The sequence below is a fragment of the Protopterus annectens genome, chromosome 2.part0 (genome assembly GCF_019279795.1).
Source record: "Protopterus annectens isolate FY-2018-M chromosome 2.part0, PAN1.0, whole genome shotgun sequence".
NCBI classification, from domain to species: domain Eukaryota; kingdom Metazoa; phylum Chordata; order Ceratodontiformes; family Protopteridae; genus Protopterus; species Protopterus annectens.
Window position 1 is genome coordinate 752,352,708 of NC_056728.1, and position 15,153 is coordinate 752,367,860.

A 15,153-nucleotide genomic window follows, 5' to 3' on the forward strand; every position below is an offset into this window, starting at 1 on the left:
GATCCCTAGTTGATTGCAAAGAGTAAGTGTGGTGTCCCTGGTTTGTATAAGTTGATGCCTAGTGGTGGTGCTGATGAGCCAATCATCTAGGTACGGAAACACCTGGAATCCCAAACACCTCAGGTGAGCCGTGACCACTGCCATACATTTTGGTCAACACTCTGGGGGCTATAGTGAGACCAAAGGGCAGGGCTCAAAACTGGTAGTGATTGGCTCCCAGCCAGAAGCGCAGATGATCCCTGGATGTTCTGGCCATTTTTATGTGGTAGTACGCATCCTGGAGATCTATTGAGCAAATCCAATTGTCTTTCTCTAAAAAGGGAAGTATTGACTGTAGCGTGACCATCCGGAACTTCTCCTTCTTGACAGATCTGTTTAGTCTGTTGAGGTCCGGTCCTCTGTCTTTTTTGGAACTAGAAAGAATCTTGAGTAAGTTCCGGATCCTATCTGGTCTACTGGGACCGGTTGGATGACTCTTTGTTGTAGCAACCTTTGGACCTTAGTGTTGCTTGTTCCCTGCAACTGGGTGGAATGTCCAGCATTTCTGTTATCAAGGGGGGTGGAGTGGCAAAGGGAATAAAATATCCTCAGGATATTATGCTTTGTACCCATTTGTCGTTTGGTATTTTGAGCCATGTGTCTGGATATAAAGATAAACAATCCCCATCTGCCTCCAGAGTAGGACAGTCGGGCCTCCTTTCAGGAGCGCTGATAGGGTTTCCCAAAGAACTGGTCTCTGTCACCCTGATTTTGCAGACCCCCTCTGCCGTGAGGGAGGCATCTTCCATTATTTCCACCGCCTCTGCCCCTTGATGGGGTTCACCATGTGTGTCCAGAAAGGCTCCTTGGGCTGGGGTCTAGTAGGGGTGGAAAAATGGACTCCGACGGCTGAAAAAGTCTTTCCTTCCTGCTCACACCTGGTCAGAGTTTCCTTAACTTTGGGCCCGAAAAGAGAAGAGCCATCAAAAAGGGTGCTGACAAAGGATGACTTAAAGGGCTCCACAAAAGAACATAAGCACATCCAGGAGTGTCTCCTAAGAGCAATTTCTGTACCTGCTGCCCTACTCATTCCATCAGCTGCATATGAAATCAGACGCATGGAAGAGTTCACTATGAAATTAAGGGCAGCAAGCTGGGACACAAACTTGTCTGTACCTCCCTCAGCTACCATACCCTGTAGAGTATCTCCAAGCTCTTTTAGGAGGTCTCTTTGCAGTCTTGTGAAATGTGTGAGGTAGTTCAGTGAACGCATGGCAAAAGTCACTGAACTAAACATGCGCTTCCCATATCTATCCATGATCCTAGAGTCTCTGTTAGGAGGATGGACAGAGGAAGAAGTTTCCAACATCTCCTTGTTGGTGGCTGCCACCACGACATCAACAGGCACACCCTTTGTGAGAAAAGTCTTACTGTGAGGGGCAGTAATAAATTTATTGGGCCTCCTAGGGATAGGCTCCATGGTGTCTCCCACAACCTTCATGAGACCAGCTCCATAAACTCATTGAAGGGCAGAGACACCCAAGAGGTGGAGGGCTGAGACCCAAAAGCTTTCAGGAGGACTGACTCATCCTCAGTAGGGTTGGTGGGCTTCCAGCCACCCCTCTGCTTTAGGATTTCCAAGATATCTGCAATTGAGATATCTTCAGAGGGGGACCGTGGGGACCCTTCTCATTTATCCAAGTCGGTGTCAGATGTGATAGACTCCTGCAGGGAGACTAAATGCTTCCTCTTGCAAATTCTCTTCCTGGGAATCTCATCAGTGGGAGCTTCTGGTGAGGTCTTGGAAGAGCAGGGACCACCCAGTGGGGCTTCCTGAGGCTCAGGGTCTCTATGCTTCAAGGGGATCTGTGAGGCAGAAGTACACACAGGAGCTTTTAGGGAAGAGGTAGTTGGTCCTGAAGTTGTGGATGTCCTGGGGGGCATTACTCTCCTCGTGGCCTCAAAAGCACCCCTGCTCTGGTGGGAGGGAACCTCTGGATCTGAAGAAACAGATGATTCCCTTGGCACTGGAACAGTGGTCTCCGATGCAGAGGTAGGAGCCAAACTTACCTGAGCTGAAGCCCCAACAGGCAAAGTTGGAACCAAAAGATCGGTCCGACTATCCTCTCCAGACCCGACCGGCGAGTGTCAGCTCCTAGACTCCTCAATGGGCATGGAGGAAGTCTGAGTAATTGGAACCAATGGCACTGGAACAGGCGCCAGCCCCAAAGGCTCCACAATCATCAGTTCCAACTCCTCTGGCTCCGAAGGACTGGTATGGCTCAGAGGAGGAAAAGAAGTAGATGGGGGAATGGTCTTCTGTTCCGAAACCACTTGGGTTGGAACCGATAAAAATTTTGCAAACGCCAGTGCCTGTAACAACTTCTGCACCGCATGATCCACATCCAGATCTGATAGGCCTATCGAGGACTGAGAAGAATGGATCGAAGGTGGCACCGACTGTAGGATCGGTGACTTTAGTACTGCAGAGACTGGTTCCAAGACTGGGGACTGGCTCTGAAATGAAAAGACACTTGACTCCAAAGACTGTGGAGCCGACGTCGATAATTTTTTTGATGATGATGGATCCAAGGCTCTCTGCTCTGAAGAAGAAATGTTGGAAGATTTAGAAGATTTTGGAGATTTACTAGTTTTGTCATGGTCGCCCAAAGCTTCTTGGAAGGATGATTTTAAAAGTCCTCTGTCAATTAGCTTTATTTTTCTTTCATGTAGGACACAACTACTGAAAGAATGGCAGATGGAGCAACTCTCTTGCAAATGCAAAGCACCCAGACAGTAAACGCAATTGACGTGACTATCAGTCACAGACATTTTTTGTCCACACTTTGGACATTTTTTAAACCCAGAGTTGGGTTCCTTTTCCTTATCCTGATCAGCCATAGTGTAAATGCACAGAAGAAAACTTTGTTATAAAAGTATCAAATTACACACACAAGTGAAAAAACTATCAAAGGTAACACACACAAGTATTCAACTGTAATTAGCCCTTAAAACACACTGGATCTATAAAGATAAAAAGAGTCTAATTTTAAAGAATTGAAAAAATTTCAGTTAGCACACCACTATGTTAAACAGTAATTAGCCCTAAAATAAAACGGGCTCTATAAAGTCTAACTACTAGTACTAATAACACTCTGTTATAACTATTCTACCAAAAGGGCACACCAGAAAGGGAAGGGAGATATTAAAGGCCTAATAAAATAATGGCCTTAAAATGCTATAAAGAGCTAGAGAAAGCTAGGCAACATATAATATTTAAGTGTTATAAAAATATGAAGAAAACTTAAACTACAAAATTGTATAATACAGGAAATATCTATAGAAGAAAAAAAACTATACTGGCCCAAGCTGTGAGGAAACCTCTGATCTGTTGTAGCGGCAATCTAGATCTGGGGTAACTCAAGGTGCATCATGGGATAGGGACTTGGCCTCAAGCTGTCTGAAGACCTTGAACTTTGTAGTTGGCCGACTCGGACCCAATCCCATCAGTAAGAATGAAAGGTGAGATAGAACAACTTCACATCATTGCTTTAAAGGATTATTTAGGGCTGGGTCACAATCTTGCCCTCTATTAAATCATGTGATGTGACAGCACATGCCATGTGCATATAGAATGTTGAATAATTAAAGCCCAAGTTATATAGGTATATGAAAAGCATCAAAATGACTTGTATTTAAGCACCCGAACAGAGAACCATTTTCACTCAGTATAAGTCTGCTGAGAATAAGACTTTCTAGCAACTTCAGTCACCTCAGAGATCCCTGACAAGAGATCCACCAGAATGAAGAGGCTTAAATTAGGAACTAAGCACTGAGGTAATGCTGGTTGTCCCCCACCCATAGGTGGTATCCTCAACTACGACGACGGTGGCTAACCAAGCTACTAATGGACCTTAATATCCTCAATAAACACTTCTCAGCCACCATGGGGAGACAATAATGACTTTTGGTCTTTCTTCCTGAGCCTTGTGATGAGATGTGAAATCATAAGGAATAATGGGAATGTGCACCATAACTTCCTATGCAAAGAAGAGAGAACACATCTGCCTCCATCTCCCCCTCCTCTGCTGAACCAAGCAGAAGGGGAAGGACAGCATTCTTTTCAGTGGAAAGTGGGTGAAGCACAGGAATGAACCACTTCTGGAATACCATAACAAGGTTAGCTTTGTGATTCTAAAGATTCAAACAGGGCTGAACTACAGATCTGGCCTAGAGCATCCCTCTCTTTATTCACCTATCCAGGGATGTGAACTACTTTAAGAAGGATGCTCCTGTCTATGGTCCAATGTCAGACATGTATCACCTCTCTACACAGGAGGTACAACCTTACACCTCCTTGCTTGTTCAGGCATCAGGCAATAGACTCCTAGTCTAGATATCACACAATGGATTGGATGACTAGTGGGAAAAATAAATGCCACAGAAGCAGCTATTTCTGCAAAGTTTCAGAGCCAGGAACATAATTCTGACCTCCCACTGATTAATGTGTAGCCACCTCTCTGTGGAAGATCACGCTCCCTGGATTATGTAGAAGCCTAGTTTGGGCCCCAGCCCAAAAGCAAAGTTGCTATCATTGACATCTTGGGTGGGTTTAGCTGTAGAAAGGAAAGATCCACCAGCAGACTGATGGAGACTGCCAACTACTCTAGGACCTGGTAACAAAGATCTAAAATTAAGAGTAGGTCCATAAGCACATTGTGATGTTGCAATCACTGGAACCTTACAATCTACTGTAACACCTGCATCCTTAGGTATTAAAATATCACAATGAAAATTGAGTTGCCATCAAGCTCAGAAGATGAGTAGAGTCTGAGTCTTAACCTAGATCTGTATTTTCACCCAGATGTCTAAAAGCATGACCTCATAATCCCTTTTAAAGGTAGGAATGGCCAACATTTGAAAGTACCCTTCACCTCCCCAACTAATTACTTCTTTTGAACTGGAATCACACAGAACTTCTTTAAGTTTATATTTGCCTCTAGAAACTCTACCCATAGGAACAGCCAAAGAAGGGTTAAATCCAGGAAGTCTCTCAGTGAGACAATCAGAGACCAGTCAGTCAGGTAACTGAACACCAGGAAACCCTTCTACTGTAAGGCTCCAATCCCCATGGCCAACACCTGGTTGAAGACTCTGAGCACTGAGGAAAGCAAAAATGACAACACTCAGAGCAAACCAGAGGAGTTTCCTGTGTGGACTCTACATAATGAAGTGCCAAAAGGTGTCCATCACATCCAGTGACACTGTGCAGGCACACTGCAGGAGGAAGGGTGTGATCCCTTCCAGGGTGATCACCTACAGCCAAATGATTAGATGTGCTGGATGAAGTTGCTGAGGTCCAGAACAGGATGAAAAATCATCCATCCTCCTTGTGACTAAGAAGAAACTGGAATAAAACCCCAGCCCCTCCTCTAACACTAGCAGAACCTCTGTCATCTTTCAGAAGCAGACTCTGTACCTGACAGACTGATTTTCCAGTCCTTTCCAGTAGGCAGACTTATGAGTCTGGATATGAGTGATCTTCAGTGACTGTCTCCAAGCCAGACCCCTAGAGCCACCACCACCAATGATAGTGCTAAACTAGAGTCAGGACTGTAGTGGAACTTCTGGGAGATACGTTACTCCAGGCCACCAAACTAGCAGTTGGGAAGGTATGACTATGTATTGCCTGAGGACATTCATCTGATGCAAAATTGAACTCTTCCTCTTTTGGGTTTGGCCAGGTTTACCAGAGGAAGGAGTGGAAGTAATGGGGGATCAGAGAGGTCTTTCACGTAAGTCAGGACTGTTCACTGCTTAGTAGATCATCAACTAGGCTTTGCTCAGGCTAGCTGAGGAACACTTCCCCTCAAATTGGGCAACCAGGAATTTGATACTGAGCTTCACATTAAGGGAAGACAGCCTTAGTCAAGCCACCTTCTATAGGCTCACAAGTGAGCATTCAACCTTAATGAAAGCATAAGAAGAGTCAAAATTACAGAAGGGCATGTGACACCCCACAGTGGGAACTGTGGGTGTGGTCTGATACAGACCTTACAGTTTACTATCATTTAATTGAAACGAACTTGGTCGACTGATCATATCATCGACTGATGTCCTGCGAAAACTCACACAGCTGAACTCCGAAACTGATGAATTACATGTCTAATGTGACCTAGGGATGGGTTTTAACATGGGTCGAGATAGGGGTGAGATCTGTAGTTCGACACTGCCAACATTCGAGGTTTGGGTTTTTGTCTGAAGTGGAGTCGACCAACTCCACTTCAGTTAAATGATAGTAAACCGACCTTAACTTGATCCATGCAGTTTTTTTCACAAGGTGAGCATGGAACAGGGAGAAGTAAAATGAATAGTTGAGGGCCATAAACCCCAACATGGCAGAGAAGTAACCTTTCTTGCCATATCTGTTCAAACCTTAGGACCCCTTGTCTAGTAGCAAAGCGTCAAAATGCTGTGGTCTTTGAAAACCTATACCAGGACAATAGGGAAGCCAGTACACTTAGAGAGATTCTGGTTACACAGGTTTCAGCTTCTAAACAGCATAAGGCTTTTTTTAGGATTACCAGCACAGAGTAAGCATTCTCTGATACAATTCCTAATAACAGGATTCAGGGAAAGACAATCCCAAGACTTCTCAGGCTTATTCCCAAGAATCTCAGCAATGGGCTTCTAGGGGAGGAAACATGGTCCAAGGCCAGTGTAAGATGTTTCTTATCAGCCTAAGGGCACCTCCAAAGGTGAGGTCATGTAAAAGTCATGAAGGAGAGTTGGTTCATTAACTTTGTGAACTTCTAAGACAGCAGCCTCAAAGTCCTCTGAATCCTCATAGGAGAGGAATAGCAAACATGCCCCTATAACCTTTATCATGAGCTCATGTAGAAGTGAGCATGTGTTAGACTGATAGTTCGCATCAGATGACTGGATATCAGTGCTGTAACACCTACTAACCTGGGGCAGAGCAAGGTGGGGAAAGACTTGTGCCATGTCTTGCACTGACTTCAGAACAAAATCCCAAATATGCTACTCCACCACCCATGACTCCAGTTCCCACCATATGTCAAATATCTGCTTGATGTCCAGACACTGAGATGCAAGCAATGGTGCAGTATGAGCAGATGTACAATGATTAACCTGGACATGATGGCCTGTATGGACCCATACCTCTCAACTTCTTAGCAAGAAAATCTGTGACAAAACCAAACATAATAACAAAGGCCCGCAAATAAAGACATAGTTTAAAAACTGCTCTTATAAATGTAGAAAGTTGAAAGTATAATACGTTTTGCATTAGCAGTTATTTTTCGAAGGATTTGTAATATGAAATCCATAATGTCTGTCATTATTTAGTGACAGCAGTCCTTAAAGATTTTCCAGAAAACCACATATTTTACAAGGAACTGATCAAAATATGAGTCAAAAATCTGAACATTCTGTGAAATTCTGGGCAGCTGAGAGGCATGCATGGACCAGGGTGCTGGTCACAGTAAGAGAGACCTGAGTACCTCAATCAATGGTCAGATGACTCAAGTCTCTGGGATCAGGCTTGTCATCCATGGCATCCAATTTATGATCTAAAGATAGGGTAGCACAAGAACCTTTGGATGCGCCCCAGATTTAGAGGTCCTTGACTAAGGCTAGAGGCTGGTTAGAGTTTAAGCCCTCACTAGTCGAGTGAAAGCTCACTATATCTCCTGTGTGTGAGGAGATGGTTAAAATGAGCTTACATCAGTGAAGTTCAGGTCTAAACCTGGATTCCTAATGCTTAACATCATTGAAGCTCTGATTTATACCAATAATTGGAAGTAGGATCCTTCCTCTATTCCATAAAGATCTCTCTGCTACTTTCATCTTCACATAGTAGGTCAACAACTTTTCCATCCTTTAATAGCAAGTGTACAGGCTAACTTTCTGATACTTGTGTCAGTTGTCAACATCATTATCTTTTCTGAGACAGTAAAGGCAATGCTGCAGACTTCTTGGCTGTTAATCTGATAGCTGCATGGGCACTTACTATTATACTTATCTAGCAAAAGCAAGCTTTTATCAATTAATAAGGCTCAAGACTCAAACTGTGTGCATGGCAAATCAAAATGACTGGCTCTGCGAACACTTGTGCAGTAGGTATGTTATGTTATGGCATGTGTTAGCTGGCCACCTGGATATTCACAAATGCAGGATTTTGCTGAAAAAAGTTGAATTCTGATTGACAGAAGGGGGATATGCCCAGTCAGGGATCTATCAAGGAAAATCCTTAACTAAACAGTCCCCATATCAAACAAGCAACTTCACGCATGCAGTACATACATTTAAAGTTTCAAGGAATAGCAAACTAAAACAATCATTGAAACAAAGACATTCCTTGAAATTAGACAATTAGGGAAGCATGTTAAATATAGTGAAACATATTAAATGTATAATACATACCAGAGATCAAGTTCTTTAATTTATGTAATGTCATGACTTACCCTTACATGATGTATGGTTCTTGGCTGGATGGAATGGTACTGTTCCATTTTCTGGTTCATATCCTTCCTCACAGGTACATTCATAGTCTCCAGGAAGATTGTTACAAAGCCCTCCTCGCCCACATATGTCAGCGATCATGCACTCATTTATATCTGCAACCATAACAAGATTTCAAATATGGCATTATATACGTGGCATTATGATTTTACAACTTCAGTGAAGCATTCACATGACTAAATCTAGCTGTAGAGCTGGAAAGTGTAGCATAAGCTGATGACTTCTTAGAACTGCATGACAAATGTGCTCAGTAATGAATGGAGTTCATAACAGTATATTAACTACAGCAGTCGTGCATTCTACAACGGTGTATCAGCATTGTATTGTCAGATAACGAAAAGCACATTTAATACTTTAGTCGCTAGGTGACATGGGTTTGAAGACACTGCAGCCGCAAATTTATTAGTTATGTACTTACCATAACTTGGTATCTGTGTTGTCTTCTTTCATTCCTCCACATATATGGGTTACAGATCCATCCTCAAATCCTGTTCAGCCACATTTCTTCAGACTAGGAGCCAAGTCTCCAGGTTCTCCCACTACCCAATGCTCTGCACTACAACCAACCTCCTCAGATCGAGTTTGCTGCCCACAGATAATAGAGAGCAAAAGAAAGAAGAAGCAAATGTAAATATATATATATATATATATATATATATATATATATATATATATATATATATATGGATTTACCTCACTTCATCGAAATCACATATTATCGAATCTCACTTTGTCGACACTCAAATTATCGAACTCCCAGTTCATTGAAGCAGTGGAACTACAAAGATCTTCCCAGGGTACGTAACCACTTACCCAAAAAGAAACAAAACTCAAACCGCACCATCCATACCCACCCAGGTAGGGGGTTGTGCCCCCCACACCCCCCAACTAAGTATACCAACTCCGAGATCACGCTACAGTTGGGAAAAGGGCCAAGTTCATCATCTTGCATAACACATTGCTTACACTGGGAAGATTTTCTTAGTTCCACTGCTTCAATGAAGTGGGAGTTCGATATTTTCAGTGTTGACAAAATGCAATTTCAACAGTCATGTAGACCCATACACACACACACACACACACACACACATATATATATATAGATATATATATCTATATATATATATACATAGACACACACCTATATATATATATATATATATATATATATATATATATATATATATATATATATATATATATATATATATATATATATATATATATATATATATATATATACACACACATGCACACACACATACAGAGATAGAGAGAGCTCACCATAACCAGGAGCTAAAAAAAACCCAGGAACCACAGTTTCCAAGAATAATTCTCTCCAGGTCTTCTAGAATGCCAGGAAGGGGGGTGGCAGGGTGGGAAAGTGAGGAGGAATGAAATAAGACAACACAGATACCAAGTTATGATAAGTACCAAACTAACGAATTTGATGTTGTCTCTTTCGTTCCTCCTCATGTATGGGTAGAGTCCCCAGCTATGCAACTCCTGGGTGGTCTCAAGGAAGGATATACCAGAGCACTGCCAAACCGAATTAAGCCCTGCTCTGGGAAACAAGATCCAATTTATAATGTGATATAAATGTGTGAGCCTTACACCAAGTGGCTGCAGCACAGATATCATCTAAGGAGGCCCTGGAAGAAAAGGCAGATGAAGTGGACAGAGACCTGGTGGAATGGGCCTTAGGAGGGCGAGGTAGCTGTAATCCATTTTTATTACAAATGAAGGTGATACGGTCTGTAATCCACTTGGTGAGAGTAACCTGTGTGACTGCCTGATCTGGGCGGCTAGCAGAGAAGGAAACAAATAACTGATCTGACTTTTGAAAGAACTTAGTCCTATGCAAGTAAAAACCTAACTGTCTGTGAACATCTAATGAATGCAACAGTTGTTCTCCACTGTTGCAGAAATTAGAGAAAGAAACTGGTAGATGGATAGTCTGGTTAAGACTGGCCTCTGTAGCTAACTTGGGCATAAAGGAAGGGTTTGTGAGAAGGACACTCTATCCTTGTGGAAAATTATGTAAGGAGGCTTAGAAGATAAGGCCTGAATTTCTGATAATCTCTTAGATGAGGTAATGGCAATGAGAAGAACTGTTTTCCAAGAAAGATACTTTAGGTCACAGTCACCCATTGATTCAAAGGGTTTTTGAGCTAAGCTTTGCAAAACCACAATGAGATCCCAAGGTGGAGAGGGATCCTTTACCAGAGGCCTGAGGAGAAGACCCCTTTCAAGAAGGTCTTGCATAGTTTGGAAACTGAAGGGGAGTTGAGAACATTGCCAGAATGAAAATTAGAGATAGCCACTAACTGGAGTTTGATGGTGGAGAAACTAGCTCCTTCTTTGAAAAGAGACACAAGAAAATGCAGAATATCAGAAATAGGTGTCAAAAAAGGGTCAATGTTTTCTTTGGAATCCCAGAAGATAAACTTCTTCCATTTTCTCCCGTAAACTTTTTAGTAGCTGTTTTTTGAGAGGCTAAAATAATATCTCGGGCTGGGGAAGCAAGCCTGGACCTTTGAATGATCACTGGAAGTGGAGAAACCCAGCGGTCAATTTGAGGAACATCAGATTGGTGTGGTAACCCTCTAAAGGGTGATAAAGGAGATCCTGTTTGGGTTCCAGAATCCATGAAGGATACTTCAGGTGAGACTAGAGAAAAGAGAACCAAATCTGACAAGGCCAAAAGGGAGCAATGAGGATTACCGAGGACTTCAGACGCTTTGCTTTCTGGAGAAATTTTGGGATCAAAGGTAGTGACGGATAAGCACAGAGAAGACTGGGGGGCCAATAATGAAAGAGAGTACCCCTAAGGACTCCCCTAGAGGGGGGAATCAGAGCAAAGTAGTTGCTGCACTTGTTGTTCAGGGAGGATGCGAATAGGTCACAGCAAGGTTGGCCCCAATGGCTGAAGATCAAGTCCGCTACTGATTGATTGAGGGACCACTTGTAAGGGGTCAAAATGGACCTGTTGAGCTTGTCTGCCAGGATGCTGGATTTCCCCGGTATGTGTGTTACAAGTAGAAAATGGTCTGAAGACATTGCCCATTCCCAAATCCTCATGGCCTCTCTGCACGGTGGATAACAGAGGGGTCCACCTTGTTTGCTGATGTATCACACCACTGACATGTTGTCTGTGTGGATTGCAATTGTTCCTAGAGGGAGAACGTCCTAAAAGGCTTGCAACATGAGGAGGACAGCTCTCATCTCCAGAACACTGATATGCAATCTGGTCTCTATGTTTGTCCATGTGACTTTGACCATCTCTCCCTTGTAATGCCCCCCACCCCAACTGGGAAGCATCTGTGGTCACCTTGGCAAAGGGAGGTGGTAGAAGGAAAGGTCTGCCTAGTGTCAGGGCATCCAACAGAAGTCACCATTGAAGATGAATTTTACAAACTGGAGTCAGCTTTATAGAAGCAGACAGAGGCTGGTAGAGTATAGACCAGTGTGCAGCCAGAGTCCACTGAAGGACTCACATAAAATATCTTGCAACAGGAACTAATGGAATGGCAGCCATCAAAGATCGTAGAGCTTGAAGAATTAGCCTTGCCAGTAGAGAAGTTAAATTCAACATTGATCTGAGTGATCTCTCAGTGTTAGAATGTGATGAGGGGGAGAGTGGCAATTTAACTGACTGTATCCAAGGTAGCTCCAATGAACTCTAAAGTCTGCACGGGGAAAGATTTGACTTTGCCAGATATGTAGTGATCCCCAAATGATTGGCAGGACTGAAGAAGTAATCCCTGGCCTGGAGTAGTTGATGTCTGGTTTGGGTAGTAAAGAGGTGGTTGTCCAGATATGGAAATGCCCTGAATCCATGCAGTCTGAGGTGAGCTGTGACTACTGCCATGTATTTGGTAAACACCCGGGGGCTGTGGTGAGTCCAAAGGGCAGAGCCCTCAACTGAAAGTAACTGGCTCCCAGCTGGAAGTGCAGATGACTCCTGGAGCATCTGTCTATTTTGACTTTAAGTCCACAGAGCACATCCAATATTCCTTCTGCAGAACCGTCACCATTCGGAATTTTGCTTTCTTTATGAGCAAGTTTAACTTGCTTACATCCAGAATGGACTTCAGGTCCCTAGTTTTCTTTGGCACTAAAAAGGAGTGAAAGTAAGTTCTGAATCCACTTTGTGCAGTCGGGACCTCTAGGATGATTCTTTTTTGCAGTAAATGTAGAATTTCTGCTACTGCGAACTCCATCTGACTGGGTGGAATGTTTGGGGGCCTCTTTGACCTCTCTGGTGGAGAAAGGAGAAATGGGATTGTGTAGCCTCTGTATATAATCTTTAGCAACCAGGAGGTAGGGTGCAGACAGAACCAACCCCAACTGCCTCCAGAGGTGACTAGTCAGGCAGTGCTTCAGGAGCGCTTAAATGGTCTATCAGAGAAGGGTTCCCTGAAGGCTTGATTCTGCGGACCCTCTCCTCCTCTGGTGTGGCGTCTCCCATTGAAACTTCCTCCTCTGCTCCTAAAGGAAGAAGCCTCATGTTGATCTTGAGAAGACCCCTAGAATTTATGGAATCAGGTTTTCCTTCCACTGTGCTGATTTCTAGAAAAGGTGTGCTGTGGGGTGGAGAACTTGACCCCAACGGCAGACAAGGTCTTCCCTTCTTGTTCGCTGTGGGTTGGGATCTCTTTGACCAATGGACGGAAGAGTGAGGATCCATCAAAGGAGTGCTAACAAAGTATGCCTTGAAGAGCTCCACAAAATCAGAAAGCCTCATCCAGGCATGTCTGCAAATAGCAATGCCTGAGCTAGTTGCCTGAGTGACGCCTTATGTGGAATGGGAAATCAGCCTCATGGAGGAGATGGACAAGGGCGAAAGAGTAGCCAGTCAGGGTAGACTTTCTTGAAGTCCTCTGGTGACATGGTCTCTGCCAAGGAGTCTGATAGCTCTTTCACCAGGTCCCTCTGCAAGCAAGTAAAATGTGCCAGGTCCCTCAGCAAGAAAGTGGCCAAGGCGTAAATGTGCTTACCAAACTTATCCATCACTCTGGACTCCCTGTTTGGCTGATGGACAGTGGAGCTCTGTTCCACTAGCTCCTTTTTAGTAGCTACTGCCACACCCATGGCATGCACTATGCACTAGAATACCCTTACTCCAATAAGGTCTATCTTTGGGGGAGACAAAAATTTGTCAGGGCACTTGGGAATCAGTTTGACCAAGTCCAGCTCCTTCCAGGTCTGGTTGGTCAACAAATCCACTAACTCATCTGCTGGGGAACCACTCAGGATGTAGATGGGCCTGTCTTGAAGGCCTACAAAAATACTGACTCCTCAGAGGAGGGAGGTTGGGCTGATCAACCACCTCTCTGCTGCAGAATCTCTAAAATATCTCTGAAGAAGACGTCCTCAGGTGGTGATCTGGATGATCCTTCCCCTTCATCAAAGTCTGTATCCTCAGTGATTGATTCTGAGGAGGAGTCAATGTGCCTCCTTTTGCATATCTTCTTAATGAGGAATCTCCTGTATGGGATGCTCAGGGGAGGTCTCAGAAGAGGAGGGGGCTCTCTCTGGGGAAAGTGTTTGGAGGCCAGTCCGGATGGGATGACTCAGGACATGAATGACAGGCTCAAGTCTCTGATCCAAGGGAAGTTGGTGGGATGGATCATGACCTAAAGGGACCAGATCCCTGTGAGTAGAGAAAGCCAATACAAAGAAAGGAATGCTGAAGGACCCGGAGAATCCCTTCCCAACTCCACTGGAGCCGAGGCAACAGAAGTAGAGTGGGTCAGAATCCCCAAGCCCTGGGTCCCTGGCAGGATCAGACATGAACTGTCCAGTGCAGAAGCACTGAAAGACAGAAAGAGAGAGACAGCTCCAACAATGTAGGAGCCGAACCCCTCTTATCTGTAAAGAAGAAACTGAAGATAAACCACTGATTTGCTCAAGACTCAGGCGACCACATCTTATTCGTGGCAAATGAGATCTGAGGAGGTTGGTTGGAATGCAGGGCATTGTGGGTAGTGGGAGGAGCTAGAGTCTTGGATCCCAGTCTGAAGAAATATGGCCAAGTCAGATCTGAGGATGGATCCGTAACCCATACATGAGGAGGAATGAAAGAGAAAAAATCAAGCCTGATGTTATAGATTTAATGAAAATTACCTTCTACAAATCAAAACAGTGATTACCAGGTATTGTCTACTAATCAGTCTCAAAGTAAGCAAGATACTCACCATAATGTGGATGACTGAAGTGCTCCTATCTCCACAATAGACTGCCTGGGTTAACATCCACAATCCAGTGGCAGCTTATGGGCAGAAATTCCCTGAGCAATAAGTGAGAACCAGACCAAGAGGCAGTGACCGGAGCCATATAATGCATGCAGGTCAGCTAACACGCTTCCTTACTATAACTGCCAGAATTGGAATCTACATAAAGCATGAATCTTACATGATCATGTAACAGAAACTCTATATGGCCCCTAGAAATTTATCTATGGTAAAAAAAACATGCCAGGTCAGTCTCTAACATTTCTCCAGCTTCAAGTGATATGCAGAGAATTTGTAGAATCTCTGTAGAAAAGTCCCAGAGTGTTGCATTTTTGACACTAGGTGCCTCTAAAATATCAAGTTAGAGGTTCCACAATGGGTGCCAGTCTACATA

General features: G+C 43.8%; 1 protein-coding gene across 2 annotated transcripts in view; it reads right to left on the reverse strand.

Moving 5' to 3' along the window:
- SUSD1 (sushi domain containing 1) overlaps positions 1-15,153 on the reverse strand; it is a 1,084,671-nt gene that overhangs the window by 832,408 nt on the left and 237,110 nt on the right. For both annotated transcript variants that reach the window (XM_044061072.1, XM_044061071.1), the window contains exon 4: positions 8,466-8,618. In XM_044061072.1, coding sequence (XP_043917007.1) covers positions 8,466-8,618 — 153 coding nt within the window. The remainder of the gene's footprint in view (positions 1-8,465; positions 8,619-15,153) is intronic.